The 17158-nt window shown below is 37.7% G+C and overlaps 1 protein-coding gene across 1 annotated transcript in view; it reads left to right on the top strand.

The window, feature by feature from the left end:
* Nucleotides 1-16616, top strand: part of TET2 (tet methylcytosine dioxygenase 2) — a 50162-nt gene extending 33546 nt beyond the window's left edge. The window contains exons 7-9 of the mRNA XM_007948300.1: nt 4923-5060; nt 8438-8792; nt 15067-16616. Coding sequence (XP_007946491.1) covers nt 4923-5060; nt 8438-8792; nt 15067-16616 — 2043 coding nt within the window. The remainder of the gene's footprint in view (nt 1-4922; nt 5061-8437; nt 8793-15066) is intronic.
* The last annotated feature ends 542 nt before the right edge of the window (nt 16617-17158 follow it).

Here is a 17158-nt window from a genome sequence, read left to right as displayed (position 1 = left end):
TTTTTTTTTTCTTTTTCTTTTTCCTTTTTGGTTCTCCCCATTCCTTGTTTTCTTTTGCATTTTTCCTATTTTTCTTCTTCATTATTCTCCTACTCTACCACTTTTCTCTTATTCTCCACTCCCCAGATATTGCAGGTCCCCTCTTTTTCTATTCATATTTCTTTTGGCTTTTTAAAGTATTTCTTTAAATATTTTCTCTCATTTACTGCCTTCCTTCTTTTTCTTTTTTTCTCTTTCTGGTGATTCTTCATGTGTGTTTTTGCAGTGTGTGTTTTTGTCCTCTTGCCTTTACTTTTTTGATGGTTTTTCGATTGTTATTTTTGTCTAATTGAGTGGGAGACAGCAACCATGCCCATATGACCCAACCACACCTGCGTCTCCTGCAGCTCCACTTACTCAGTGAGAGCAACCACTTCCTTCTGCACCAACTGGCCAATCATACACAACCACCAAAAAGATCCCAACTCACCCTTAACTGCTCTTCACAACCAGTTAACAGAGATCTGTGCAGCCACTCTCATTCTTTATCACATCCACCAGAAGACAAGTGATAAGTGTATAAGTGCTGCCAAGTAGCAAATAGAGTAGCACAGTACCCTGCTTATTCAGATACATCCAAAAAAAAAAACCTTGGGCAAAACATTCCAACATATAATCATCAATTAAATATACATACAGCAAAGTCATAATATCTTGAACACAAGAGACCATCACAGTCCACACAAAAAAGTAAGATAAGCCAGTAGAAACAAGGGAGCAGGATACGGACCCAGAATACATCCCTGAGGAGGAAGCAGCATTGGAACTCCCTGAGAAGGAATTCAAAAGAATTATATTTAGGTACCTTCAAAGGACTGAGAGACAAATCAAGGAAAACACTGACAAAATTAAGGAAAACACAAAATGTTAGAAGAAATTCAGAAGAAATTACAAGAACAAAATGACAAAATAAATGAAAAATTAGAAATGATATAAAACCTACAGATAGAAATCCAGAAGATTAATACTAAATTTTCAGGAATAGATAACACACTGAAAGGGCAAAAGAGTAGAATCTATTCAATGAAGACAGAATTAATGAGATTGAAGACAAATACCTGAATATTTCTTTCGAAAAGGAACAATCAGAAAAAAGATAAAAACAAAATGAAGAAAACCTAAGATTCACATGGGATACCATCAAAAGGAGTAACGTACATGTAATCAGAATCCAGAACAGGAAAAGAAAAATAAAACCACTGAAAAAATTGTCCAAGATTTCTTGGAACAGAACTTCTCTGATAAGATGAAACATGAGATTATATCCATTCAGGTAGTCTAACAAACCCCAAACAGGATAGATCTCAAAACAAAATCACCAAGACATGTTATAATCAAACTCATCAAAACAGAACTCATCAGGACAAAAAAGAATCCTGAATGCAGCATAGGAAAAATGAAAAGTTACCTACAAAGGGCAACTAATAAGACTAAGTTCTGATTTCTCAGCAGAAACCATGCAGGTGAGAAGGTAATGTGATGGTATATATAAAACCCTGAAAGAGAAAAATTTCCAACCAAGAATTATATACCCAGCAAAATTGTCCCTCAAATATGATGGTGAAATTAGGACATTTCCAGATAAGCAGGAATTAAGGGAATTTGTCAAAACCAGATCAGCCTTCCAAGAGATATTAAAGGGAGTCCTTTGAACAGAAAACCAGTAATAGCAAACAACAACTGGCCATTAATACATATGATGACATATCCCAGAAACCAATCCAGTTAGGGAAGTATCCAATGTAAAATAAGCTTACAGGATTATAAACAGAGAACCAGAGACATCAATTAGCAAAGGAGGACAACTAAAAAACAAAAGAGGGAAAAAACAGTATAGTTACAGAACTTTCAAATGGTGAGGAAGTCAAGGGAATTGCAAGATAGAATGGACTGTTCTCAACTCAGGGAGAAAATTGTAAATCACAGAGTAAACTCAAAGAAAAATGATAAAACTTCACATGACAGTAAAAAAAGAAAAAGAGGACAATCACATATATTTAGCAAATACTAAAACAATAGCAATGAAGGAAATGATAACATGATTCCTAAACAAAATGAGCTTAGCACAGAAAATTATATGGAACAAAGAAACCAGGAACACCATGAAAAAACACATAACAAAATGACAGCTACGAATTCGTACTTGTCGATAATTACACTGAATGTCAATGGATTAAATGCACCATTCAAGAGACAGAGATTTGCAGACTGGATAAGAAAACATAACCCATCAATATGCTGTCTACAAGACAAAGACAAAGATAGACTAAAAATCAAAGGTTGGAAAAAGATATATCAAGCAAATAGCAACCAAAAAAGAACAGGAGTGGTAATATTAATTTCTGATCAAACTGACTTTAAGACAAAAACCACCATAAGGGACAAGGAAGGATATTATATAATGATTAAGGATCAATTGAACAAGAAGAGATAACCATAATAGCTGTCTATAGATCCAATGAAAGAGTCCCAAAATACATAAATCAGACTTTAACAGAATTGAAAAGACAAATAGACGACTCCACAGTCATAGCAGGAGATTTTAATACACCACATGTAATCAAAAATAGAACAACTGGAAAGAAACTCAACAAAGACACAGAAGAGCTAACAATACAATCCACCAACTTGACCTTATAGACATCTACAGAGCTCTTCACCCAACATCAGCACAATATGCATTCTTTTCCAGTACACATGGCACATTCTCCAGGATAGACCATATGTTAGGCCATAAAGCAAGCTTTAATAAATTTAAAAACATTGAAATATTGCAGAGCATCTTCTCAGATCACAATGCTATGAAATTAGAAATCAAAAATAAGAAGATCAATGGAAAAAGAGCAAACACATGGAAACTGAATGACACCCTGCTTAAGAACAACTAGGTAATAGAAGAAATAAAAATGAAATTAAAAAGTTCCTTGAATCAAATGAGAATAAAAGCACAACATACCCAAATCTTTGGGACATAGCAAAAGCAGTGATCAGCGGCCAATTTATAGCAATAAATGTACACATCAAAAAAGAAGAAAGAGCCAAAATCCACACCTTAACCCAACATTTCCTACAATTAGGAAAAGAACAGCAAGAAAAGCCTACATTCAACAGAAAAAGAAAATAATAACAAATAGGAAATAATTAACAGATATTCAATCAGAAATCAATGAAACAGAAATTCAATAGAAAAAACAGCAAGGCTAGAAGTTGGTTTTTTGAAAAGATTAATAAAGTTGACAAACTACTGGCAAATTTAACAAAGGAAAAGAAGGAAAGAATACAAATAACACAAATAAGAAACAAATTGAGTGACATCACAACAGAACCAACTGAAATTAAAAGATAATATCAGGATACTATGAAGAACTGTACTGCAACAAATTTGAAAATCTAGAAGAAATGGACAGATTTCTGGAAACACACTACTTACCTAAACTAACACAGACTGATGTGGAAAAGTTGAACAGATCCAAAACAAAAGAAGATGTTGAATAAGTCATAAAAAAAATTACCAACTAAAAAAAATCCTGGCCCTATGGTTTCAGTGGAGACTTCTACCAAACATTCAGAGAAGAACTGACACCAATGCCACTGAAATTATTCCAGAATATAGAAAAGGATGGAATCCTCCCAAATTCATTTTATGAAACAAGCATAACCTTGATACCAAAACCAGGCAAAGACATCATTAAAAAGGGAAACTACAGACCGATATCTCTCATGAATATAGATGTAAAAATCTTCAACAAAGTTCTAGCCAATAGACTTTAACAACATAACATAAAAATAATACATTATGACCACGTGGAGTTCATATCAAGTATGCAAGATGGTTCAACATTAGAAAAACAATCAATGTCGTCCATCACATAAAAGAAAAGAACCACATGATCATGTCAATCGATTCAGAAAAGATATTTGATAAAATCAACCCATTCCTGATAAAAAGTGTCAGCCACATAGGAATAGAAGGAACATTCATCAACATAATAAAGGGCATATATGCAAAACCAACAGCCACCATTATTCTCAATGGAGAGAGACTGAAACCACTCCCCTTGCGAACAGGAACTAGACCAGGATGCCCTCCCATCAACACTTCTATTCAACATTATATTGGAAGTCCTAGCCAGGGCAATAAAGCAAGAAAGGGAAATCAAAGGCATCCAAACTGGTAAGGAAGAAGGAAAATTATCCCTATTTGTTGATCATATGATCCCATAACTAGAAAATCCAAGAGACTCAATAATAAATAAATAAATAAATAAATAAATAAATAAATAAAACTGCTGGAACTAATTGAGAGATATAGCATAGTGGCAGGATACAAGATCAACATCCAAAAATCAGTTGGATTCCTCTACACCAGCAAAGACATTGCTTAAAAAGAAATAAGGAAACCAATACCATTTACAATAGCTACCAATAAATAAATAAATAAAACACTTTGAAATAAATCTTACCAGGAACACAAAAGACCTGTACAAAGAAAACTACAAAAGACTACTTCAAGAAAACATAACAGATCTACATAAATGGAAGAAACAGGGTGGAAGAGATGAATTACAAAAAGGAAAGATGAAACCTCCTAGTGATGGATATATACATTATTTTGATTTTGTCATTGGTTTCATGGTGTATACACATCAAATTTTATTAAATAGTATACTTTAAATATATGCCACTTAATGTGTATTCATTATACCTCATTAATGTAAAAAGAAACCTTTAGCAAGTTTTGACAAATATTGTGTCCAGATATTTGCTCTCTATTGTGTCAGTCCATTTGTTTCTGGATATAAAATACACAACATTTTTTTTAAAGTTCTAAATAACATACCTCCCCATTCCCACATACATAAATACACACTTTTATTTTTCAGATTGAATATGAAGACAGAGCACCAGAGTGCCGTCTGGGTCTGAAGGAAGGCCGTCCATTTTCAGGGGTCACTGCGTGTCTGGACTTCTGTGCTCATGCCCATAGAGACTTGCACAACATGCAGAATGGTAGCACCTTGGTACGTGGGGGCTGAGGACAGGGTAGCAGCTGAAGAGTAAAGGCTGGAAATTAGCCACATTTGGTTAGAGTAATATGTTCTCTGCAAGTATCACTGCACAACTGTGTTTTCATGAATGAATTGCTATTGTACGGTGACCTTGTTTGACCTAACTAGTCCTCTTGGCACGTTAGGGGAACACTGTTGAAGTACATTAGAATCCTAGAAATTCTTAGTAAATGTAAATCAGTGACTATGTCTTGTTGTTGCTGTTGTTAGTTGCCATTGAATCAGGTCTGATGCTATGTGCAAAAGAATGAAATATAACTGAAGTCTTGTGCCATCTTCAAAATCATTACTTGAGTCAATTTTGGCCACTGTGCATTTTGAGTTCCTTCCATCCTAGCATACTTACCTTCTAGACTGTATCTGAACAACATTCTGTAGTGATCCACAGAGTTTTCATTGGCTAGTTCAGAAGTAGATCACCAGGCCTTTCTTCCTGTCTTAGTCTGGAAGCTCCACTGAAACCTGCCCACCATGAATGACTCTGCTAGTATTTGACATACTGGTGGCATAGCTTCCAGCAATATACAACCACCACAGTAGGACAAACTGACAGACAGCTATAATCCTTCATACTTCAGTGTCAGATATCTAAAAAAACAAACTAAACCACAGCCATGGAGTCAGATTCTGACTCATAGCAACCCCAGCTGAGTTTCCAAGGCTATAAATCTTTATGGAAGGAGATTGCCTCATCTTTCTCCCATGGGGCAACTGGTGGGTTTGAAGTGCCAATTTGCTGGTTAGCAGCCAAATGTCAAATGTCAGATATCTGGTAGATTATAATTAGTTTATACAAGCCAAGGTACCAAACCTTGCAAAGAGAAGTAGAAATGAGAAATGCAAGGATGAGTCATTGTCACAGTAACTACTATATAAGGTTTTGAATACAAAAGAGCCCATTATGACACTATGTATTAAGCGAATAAAATGGGTTAGGTCTTGTTAATTAGAAGCTTTGGTGGGGGACAGAGGTTGGGAGAGGGAAAAGGAGATAAAGTCTTAGAGTCAAGCAATGTTTTATACTGACAAAAGTCCAGGATGTGGCTTTGTATGTAGAGAAGGAAAATGCAAAGTAGAGATAAATGGTGAAAAATGTAAGGAAGTCAAGGAACTGTAAATCAATCTAATGGGTCATCAACATAGATGTTTGTGTATGTGAGGAAGATGACTGATGAGACATTAGATGAAAAATACAAGCCAGACATCAAAGTCATCTACTTGAGTAGAAGACAATTCCCCATGGTAATAGATAAAGCTGAGGTAATTTGAAAAAGCTGGTATGCAGTTTTTATTGAGAAGCAGATAAGGTATTGGTTTGATGATCTAGAACACAGGGACCAGAAAACTTTTTCTATAAAGGACCAGATAGTAAGTACTTTAGACTTTGCAGGCTGCATAGGGTTTCTGTCAGTCATTACTTTGTTTGTTTAACTGTTTAAAAATGTAAAAACCACTCTTAAGTTTGCTGGCCACACAAAAACAAGCTGTGAAGCAGATTGACCACAGGTCATAGTTTGCCAACCTCTGATCTAGAGGAGCAAACACGAGGCTTATTATTTACCCTGACATCTGAAGTTATCACTAATCATACATTGCTACTTTCTAGGAAATGGGAAAAATAAAAGAGAGCTGGAGCTCTAGTTGTTCCTAAAGATAGCCATGTATCATTTCAACACATGATAGCAAGCAGAACGATGTTTAAAATGGAAAAGAGTTTGCTTCGATAGGTCATGGGTTTTGTGAAGTACTAGATACGGGAGCTCTGGTAGCATAGTGGCTAAGACACTTGCCTGCTAACCAGACGGCTGGCGGTTCAAACCCACCTGCCACTCCTCGGAAGGAAGGTTGGGCAATCCTACTTCCGTAGTGATACTGCCTCGGAAACCCAAGGAGGGGTCGCTATGAGTCGGGGCCGACTCGACGGCACATAACAACAACAACAACAAGATACGAAAGAACTGAGTAAGGATAAATATGTGGGGAAAGGTAACATGGTACTCTGAGACAAGGATTTGGAAGACTTTATGTGCAGGAAATGAAAAAACTTACTTTACTATTATCTCATGTTAAACTTATTTATAAGCTAAGTCTGTTATAAAGATGATCAAATTCCTTTCAATAATTTTATATTACGTTGTGTTTTAGATTAGGGAGCTCTGGTGGTATAGTGGTTAAGGCACTTGGCTGCTAAACAAAAGGTTGGTGGTTCGAACCCACTAGCTACTCCACAGAAGAAAGATGGAGCAGTCTGCTTCCGTAACGATTTACAGCTTTGGAAACCCAATGGGGTCACAATAAGTTGGAATCGACTCAATGGCAGTGAATTTTGTTTGATTTTTTTTGTTTGTTTGTTTTGTTTTAGATTAACCATGGTCACATTCTCCCCATCAATCGAAAATCAGCTGTCATTGTTGTTCAGTGCGGTCAAGTCATGTCCAACTCATAGCGACCTTATATACAGCAGAATGAATCAACTAGCATTTAAAAATGAACAAATCATCTTTCACTAAAAACAATTTAGTTGTGGCTAATGAAAGAAACAAGAAACAATGTACCATTAAATTATCAAAGCAAGAGAAAGCTTTTTGCGTTTGTTTTTCAGAGTCCCCTCCTTGTATGTAGGGCTATCTCAGAAAAAAAAAAAAAAAAAAAGTCAGAGAAGAGAAGTAATAAGTTGGATTTAACAAAGTAGAGAGCAAGAAGAAACGGAAGGGTAGAAACAATGTTAAGTTACATATTGCCTATATCTACCAAATCTCTAATTTTTCACTATCCGGATTTTCACTATGTTACCATGTAAAAATGTCTTAAACACAGCAAAGGAGACAGTTTTGAGGAAGGATGTGAATTTCTTTGTGTTCAATAATATGAGATAAGGCAAATGTGACACTACCAAAAACAGAGGAGATTGTTTGGTAGAAGAAACTTTAAGCCATTTTTTATATCACCTCCTATTTTTGAAATGTGAAAAATGAGATTATTTCATTTTAGTAGGAGTATTATTTCCTTCCCTTAGAATCAGAAATTAATATGAAGAACTGAGTCACCACAGGTAAACTACTGCTAAGCTAAAAAATAATTTTAATATGAATTTATCTTTACTTCCTTATACCATTTTGACATAATATTTATTAATAACAAATATGCATGACTTTATAGTAATGTGCATGCCACTGATCTTGTCCAGTTAGGCCACTACCACAAATTTAAATGAGAGAGAAATACACACTCTCTCTCTCTCTCTCTCTCTCTCACACACACACACACACACTTCTTTTCTTTTCTTTTGGACCTGAAACGGAAATTGTGTTATCTTATTTCCCTACCAGGTATGCACCCTTACTAGAGAAGACAATCGGGAAATTGGTGGAAAACCTGAGGATGAGCAGCTCCATGTTCTGCCTCTATACAAAGTCTCTGACATGGATGAGTTTGGGAGTGTAGAAGCTCAGGAGGAGAAAAAACGAAATGGTGCCATTCAGGTACTGAGCTCTTTTCGGCGGAAAGTAAGAATGTTAGCAGAGCCAGTCAAGACGTGCCGGCAAAGGAAACTAGAAGCCAAGAAAGCTGCAGCTGAGAAGCTTTCATCTCAGGAGAACAGCTCCAATAAGAATGAAAAGGAAAAATCAGCCTCTTCACGTACAAAGCAGACTGAAAATGTGAACCAGGCTAAACAGTTGACAGGTAAATTTAATGTGATTGTTATCAGGTGCCACTGAGTTGGATTCAACTCATAGCAACCCTGCATAAAACAGAAGAAAATACTGCCCAGTCAGAATCATTGACATGCTTGAGCCTATTGTCAAGCCACTGTGGCAGTCCATCTCATTCAGGGTCTTCCCCGTTTTTGCTGACCCTCTATTTTACCCAGCATGATATCCTTCTCAAGGGACTGGTCCCTTCTGACAATATGACCAAAGTATGAGAGATGAAGTGTGGCCATTCTCACTTTTAAGGAACATCCCAACTGTACTTCCTCTAAGACAAACTTGTTCATGCTTCTGGCAGTCCATGGTACATTCAGAGTTCTTTGACAGCACCATAGTTCAAATGCATCAGTTTTTCTGCTGTCTACCTTTATTCATTGTCCAGCTCTCACATATGAGGCTATTAAAAATACCATGGCTTGTCAGGCACACTTTTGTTTGCAGAATGACATCTTTGCTCTTTAACACTTTAAAGAGGCCTTTTGCAGCAGATTTGCCCAATGCAATAAGACATTTGATTTCTTGATGGCTATGTCTATGGATGTTGATTATGGATCCAAAGTAAAATGAAATCCATGAAAACTTCAGTCTTTTCTGCTTATAATGATGTTGCTTATTGGTTCAGTTGTGAGGATTTTTGCTTTCCTTATGTTGGGGTGTAATCCATACTGAAGGTTGTAGTCTTTGATCTTCATCTAAGTGCTTCAAGTTTTTTTCACTTTGAGCAAGAAGTGGTTGTATCATCTGCATATCACAGGTTGTTGATGAGCCTTCCTCCAATCCTGATGCCACATTCTTCTTCATAAAGTCCAGCTTCTCAGATCATTTGCTCAGCACACAGATTGAATAAGTATGGTGAAAAGATACACCATGGCACACAGCCTTCCTGATTTTAAAATATGTCCTTGTTCTGTTCAAACAACAGCCTCTTGGTCTATGTACAGACTCCTCATGAACACAATTAAGTGTTCTGGAATTCCCATTCCTTGCAATTGTCTTGATTCTCTAGTGCTGCTATAACAGAAATACCACAAGTGGATGACTTTAACAAACAGGAATTTATTCTTTTACAGTTTAGGAGGCTAAAAGTCCAAATTCAGAGTGCTGGCTCTATAGACTGGATGAAGGTTCCTTGACCTTGATCTTCAGCTCTGCCTCTTGTTCCAGGCCCACTGGAGCTAGAGGCTTCTCATAACTCATGCAGCTGATGACTGCGGAGGCTGATACACCCAAGATCAGCAGATGAAATGGCACAATCCCAAGATCATCAGGCAACATGGCAGGCCACTGGTCCAAGTAGAGGAACAATCCCAAGATCAGCAGGCAACACAGCCCAAAATGTGCCAAAAACTAGAGACCTTTCCCAAAGTTTCTCCATATACATTGGAAGCAGGCCACACCTCAAAGGCAACTACTTAGTGGCTCATAGCAGATTCCACCATGGAGGTGATTATACCATATCCAGTTCCATCATGGGGAATAACTACATCTACCTGCTAAGGCACTTAAGACCATAGCCCAGCCAAGCTGACACACAGACTTAACTACCACAGCAATGTTATCCATAATTTGTTAAGATTTACATAGTCAAATGCCTTTGTGTAGTCCATAAAACACAGGTAAACATCTTCTGATTTTATTTGCTTTCAGCCAAGATCCATCTAACATCATCAATGATATCCCTTATTCCATACCCTGTTCTGAATCTTAAATTTCTGGCCATTACCTGTCAATGTACTGCTACAACTGTTTTTGAATTATCTTCAGCAAAACATTACTTGTGTATTATATTAATGATATTATTAGATAATTTCTGCATTCTATTGGATCACCTTTCTTTGGAATGGGCATAAAAGTGAATCTCTTCCAGTTGATTAGCCAGGTAGCTATTTGCCAAATTTCTTGGCATAAATGATTGAGCATCTCCAGTGCTGCATACATTTGGTGAAACATCTCAATGGATATTCCATAAGTTCCCAGAGCCTTGTTTTTCACCAGTTCCTTCAGTGTACCTTAGACTTCTTCCTGCAGTACCATTGGTTCTTGATCATATTCTGCCTCCTGAAATGGCTGAATGTCAATTAATTCCTTTTGGTGCAGTGATTTTTGTATTCCTTTCATCTTCTTTTGATGCTTCCTGCATTATTCAGTATTTTATCCATAGAATCCTTCAGTATCACAACTTGAGGCTTGAATTTTTTCTTCATTCCTTCAGCTTGAAAAATGCCAAGTGTGTTCTTCCTCTTTGATTTTCCAACTCCAGATCATTCATTGCACATTTCATTGTAATACTTTGTCCTCTCAAGCTGTTCTTTGAAATCTGCTGTTCAGTCTTTTACTTCATCATTTCTTCCACTAATCTTACCTACTCTGCATTCAAGAGCAAGTTCCAATCTCTTCTGACATCTATTTTGTTCTTCTCTTCCTTTCCTGCCTTTTTTAATGACTATTTGCTTTCTTCATGTTTGATGTCATCATACAACTCATCTGGTCTTTAGTCACTGGTGTTCAGTGAATCAAATCTATTCTTCAGATGGTCTCTGTATTAAGAGAGGGATATACTGAAGGTCATATTTTCCCTTTCATGGACTTGTTTTAATTTACTTCTGTTTCATCTTAAACTTACATGTGAGCAATTAATGGTCTGTTCCACAGTTGACTCTGTCCTGTTCTGACTGATATTAAGCTTCTCCATTGCCTCTTTCAAAAGATGTAGTTGATTTGATTCCTCTATATTCCATCTGGTGAAGTCCACACATGTATAATCACTGCTTAAGTTGTTTAAAAAAGGTATTTGCAATGAACAAGTAGTTGGTTTTGCAAAATTCTGTCATGCAATTTCCAGCATCATTTCTATCAAGGCTCATTTTCCCACTATTAGTGCTGCTTCTTTGTTTCCAACTTTTGTACTCCAATCACCAGTAATTATCAATGCATATTGAGTGCATGTTTGATCAATTTCAACTGAAGAGGATGGTAAAAATCTTCAGCATCTTCATCTTTGGCTTTAGTGATTGGTGTGTAAATTTGAATAATAGTCATATTCACTAGTCTTCCTTATAGATATATGGATATTATCCTGTCACTGACAGCATTGTGCTTTAGTATAGATCTTGAGATGTTCTTTTTTATTTTTTTAGTCATGAATACCACTCATTCCCTTTCAATTTGTCATTCCTAGCATAGTAGACCATATGACTGTCTGATTCAAAATGGCCAACACAGTCCATTTCAGTTCACTTATACCTAGTATAGGAGCTCTGGTAGCATAGTGCCTAAGGCACTTGACTGCTAACCAGAAGACTGGCAGTTCAAACCCACCAGCCACTCTTCGGAAGGAAGGTTGGGCAATCAATCTACTTCCATAGTGATACTGCCTTGGAAACCCAAGGAGGGGTCACTATGAGTCAGGTCCAACTCGATGGCACATAACAACAACAACAACAGCGTACCTAGTATATTAATCTTTGTGTGTTCCATTTCATTTTTAACAGCTTCTCATTTTCCTAGATTCATACTCTGTACATTCACCTGTTATTAATGGATGTTTGCAGCTGTTTCTTTTCATTTTGAGTCATGCCACCCAGCAAATGAAGGTCCCAGAAACTTTACTTCACACATCATTAAGATCACCTCTACTTTAAGGAGGCATCTCTTCCCTAGTTATATTTTGAGTGCCTTCTAACCTGAAGGGCTCATATTCTGACATTATATTAGACAATATTCCCCTGCTGTTCATAAGGTTCTCAGTGACCAATGTTATTTAGAAGTGGACCTGGCCATGTTCTTCTTCCTAGTCTGTCCTAATCTGGAAGCTTCACTGAAACCTGTCTACCATGGGTGACCCTGCTGGTATTTAAAATACTGGTGGCATCACTTCCAGGATCATAACAACACTTAAGCCACCACCATATGAAAGACAGACAGATGAATGGTAGAAAGTTAATATGAAGCACTATGTGATACTTGTATTATAGTGAAACATTGTTCATTTTGTGAATTTAGTATTGGTACCCACCAGCCACTCCCCGGAAGGAAGGTTGGGCAATCCTACTTCCGTAGTGATACTGCCTCGGAAACCCAAGGAGGGGTCGCTATGAGTCGGGGCCGACTCGACGGCACATGACAACAACAACAACAATGGTCTTAGTTCTATGCCAGAATCTTCTCTAAAGTAGTAAGGGCCAGGCTTTGTTCCAGGAGATAGTAATGAGTTATTTTACCATCAACCCCAGCTTGATTGATGGAGAAGTTTGGGTTTTATTCTATGACAGATGACAAAGTTTTATAATAGGTAAGTGATACAATAAAATTAGACTTAATCTGGCAGTGGTAGATAGGCCAAATTAAAAGTAGAAGAACTAATAGTTTGGGGACAGACTCATTGAACCAAGAGTGAGATAATAAGAGACTGAATTTTGCTGGCAACAATGGAGATGTAGCAAAAAATGTGGAAATGATGTTTTCTAAAATGGAAATCAGTAGGATCTGGTAACTAAGCATTAGAATGAAGAAAAAGTACAATTGAAGTGGAACCCCAAAGTTTTAAGCCTAGATGTGATTTATTGAAGTAAGAAGTTTGAAAATAAGATTTATAGTAGGGAGGAGGAGAATAAGATAACTTTCTTTAGACATGTTGAGTTTGAGGTTTAGGAGGGATAGCCAAATGCAGTGGTCTTAGAAAACTTTTGTCCATCAAATAAGTTATGCCAATAAGCAGTACAGTATTACTCATCAATATTTTTGTTGTTGTTAGGTGCCATTGAGTCAGCTCCAACTCACAGTGACTTTATGTATAACAGAATGAAATGCTTACTATTTATCAATAGCAAATTTGATATTTTCTTTCCAAAGGAAATATTAGGCTGCTGCTCTGGTAGCATAGTGCCTAAGGCACTTGACTGCTAACCAGAAGGCTAGTGGTTCAAACCCACCAGCCATTCCTCAGAAGGAAGATTGGGCAATCTACTTCTGTAGTGATACTGCCTCAGAGACCCAAGGAAGTGTCGCTATGAGCCAGGTCCGACTCCTTGGCACATAACAACATATCTATAACTAATATCATAAAAGCTCACAGAACAAAGTTAATGCCCATATCCAAATTTTGAAGATGGTATTGGCTTTGTCATTTAAAAAAGAGAAAAGTATGTGTCTTTTCAATTAGTGTACCAATTTGCTTAGCACGAACCATCTTTAGGGTATATTGACTTCTGATTCATGTTCAGACTCAGAGATACTAGGTAATTTAGAACAATATGTTAAAGATGTTTAATAAACAATTGTTTATTGGTTGAGTTACACTAAGGAAGTTACACTTCCTGCTATCTCCTGTAGGTTAGCCTTAATGTATAATGGGATAGAACTTTGTCTCTAGTCCTTTCTAATAGGTTTCTTCCAATAACAGTCACTTCAGTTCTCAGGACCAGCAATTTAGCTCTATTTACTTGTTTCTAACTCATATAACTCTTCTTCTTTTTTTTTTTTTTTTTAAGTGACATCATGAAACAAAAGTATGACTTTTTAAAGTTTCACTTACAAATCCGAAAGTTTCTTCAACATTCCATTAACAACTGTGTAAATTTCCTCTCTGAAAAGCATGTTGGTGAATAGGGTTTGCTGATTATATAAGAGGGCTTTTGTCATTTTGTCTTTTTTATTTTTGCCTTATAACATTGCTGAATCTTCTCTAGCAAATCTCACATTTCTTTATTTTAATTACTTAACAAATTTTATTCAGTGCTAGGCAATGAAAAACTAAAATGTGGCCCCTGTGCTTAGAACTATGTAGTGTGGGGTGGATGAGAGGACTAAAACCAGATAATTACAATACAGTATTATTATTGCTTTATTTGATCCATGTTCACAGTCAGTATTAGAGAAGCATCAGAAGATGTGAGTCATAGGATTCCTAGAGGAAAGGTTAGGTAAACCAGGGAAACATGGGGAGATGGCATGGAGGAAGGAGGCAGTTTCTGGTAGAGGTTATGTGTGATATGCTCAGAGACAAAGAAGCTCCAGAAGAACATAATGCTCTGAGTGGAAGGGCTTTTGAAAGTTTATTACATTTTCTTCACTTACCAGATTATACCATTACAGGATTTACCATTTTCATTTCTAATACTTCAGACAAAAAAAAATGTTGTCAGTGGTCAGAACCTTGACATTGCTTTTGTAATTGTTTGATAAATATTGCATAATCCTAGTAGCGGTCCAAGCCTCTTTGTCCCTGCTTTCTCTTACCCTGTCCACAGAACTTTTACGACTTTCAGGACCAGTCATTCAGCAGTCCCAGCAGCCCCAGTCACAGCCCCAGCAATCACAAAAGCAGCTCCAACAGCCACAGAAGCAGCCACAACAGCCACAGCAGCCACCACAACCCCAACAGCCGCAGCAACCCCAGCAACAGCCACAGCGAATGCATCAGCAGCAGCCACATCACCCCTTGACTGATCACCCTCAGTCAGAATCTATCAACTCTTACTCTTCTTCTGGACCCACCAGTCTATATATGAGACAGCCCAATCCAGTCAGTCCTTATCCAAGTTCTTCACACACTTCAGATATTTATGGAGGTGCCAACCCAATGAACCTCTACTCCACCTCATCCCAAACTGCAGGATCATATTTTAATTCTTCCAATCCCGTGAACTCCTATCCTGGGCTTTTGAATCAGAACAACCAATATCCATCATATCAGTGCAATGGTAATGTATCAATGGACAACTGTGCCCCATATCTGGGTTCCTATTCTCCTCAGTCTCAGCCCATGGATTTGTATAGATATCCAAACCAAGACCCTCTCTCTAAACTAAACCTACCACCCATCCATACATTATACCAGCAAGGGTTTGGAAATAGTCAGAGTTTTTCTTCCAAGTACTTAGGATATGGAAACCAAAATATGCACGGAGATGCCTTCACCAGTTGTACTATTCGACCAAATGTACACCATGTAGGGACATTTCCTCCTTATTCTACTCATGAGATGGATGGCCACTTCATTGAAGCCCCCTCTAGATTACCACCCAATTTGACCAACCCAAGCATAGACTATAAAAATGGTGAACATCATCCATCGTCTCATATCATCCATAATTATAGTGCAGCTCCAGGCATGTTCAGTAGCTCTCTCCATGCTCTACATCTCCAAAACAAAGAGAATGACATGCTTTCCCACACAGCTAATGGATTGTTGAAGATGCTTACCCATGAGAGAGCTGCTTCTGCCCAAGAAGGTTTACACAAGTCAAACGATGCTGGCATTCAGGAAAAGCCGCCTTCAGTAGCAGTCCTGGGTGTGGCGTCTGCTGCAGAGGACAATGATGAGGTGTGGTCAGACAGTGAGCAGAGCTTTCTGGATCCTGACATTGGGGGAGTGGCTGTGGCTCCAACTCATGGGTCAATCCTTATCGAGTGTGCGAAGCGCGAGCTGCATGCCACAACCCCTTTAAAGAATCCCAATAGGAACCACCCCACCAGGATCTCACTTGTTTTTTACCAGCATAAGAGCCTGAATGAGCCCAAACATGGCTTAGCTCTTTGGGAAGCCAAAATGGCTGAAAAAGCCCGTGAGAAAGAAGAAGAGTGTGAAAAGTATGGCCCAGACTACGTGCCTCAGAAATCCCATGGCAAAAAAGTGAAACGGGAGCCCACTGAGCCGCATGAACCTTCAGAACCCACTTACCTGCGCTTCATCAAGTCCCTTACTGAAAGGACCATGTCCGCGACCACAGACTCCACAGTAACTACATCTCCATATGCCTTCACTCGGGTCACAGGGCCTTACAACAGATATATATAATGTCACCCTTTTGTTGGTTACCTCATTTGAAAAGACCACAACCAACCTGTCAGTCATGTAATAGTTCTCATGATGTGGGCAGTGGGGTAAGGACATAGTATTCAAGATAAATGTGGTGGGGGAAAAACCAGCAGAAAAGAGGTGATTTTACCATAGCACTTAATTTCCACTGACTCCTAAGTGGTCGCAGATGGCATCTAGGAAAAAGACCAAAGCATTCTATGCAAAAAGAAGGTGGGGGAAGAAAGTGTTTCGCAATTTGCATTTTTAAACACTGGTTCTATTATTGGATAAGATAATATGTAAATGTGATTTCCCACCCCACCCCCCTTACAACTCTACACATCTGTGACCACTTTAAATAATATCAAGTTTGCCTAGTCATGGAACACAAACAAGTACTGTAGTATTACAGTGGCAGGAATCTTAAAATACCATCTGGTGCTTAATATACGATGTACTGAAATACTGGAATTATGGCTTTTTAACATGCAGTTTTTACTGTAATCTCACTATTAACTTTTATTTATCAAGATAGCTAC

This window comes from Orycteropus afer, unplaced genomic scaffold (genome assembly GCF_000298275.1).
Source record: "Orycteropus afer afer isolate SDZICR_OR568_19922 unplaced genomic scaffold, OryAfe1.0 scaffold00211, whole genome shotgun sequence".
Taxonomy (NCBI): domain Eukaryota; kingdom Metazoa; phylum Chordata; class Mammalia; order Tubulidentata; family Orycteropodidae; genus Orycteropus; species Orycteropus afer.
The sequence above is the reverse complement of the archived record's forward strand: the minus strand, read 5'-3'. Positions and strand labels throughout refer to the sequence as shown.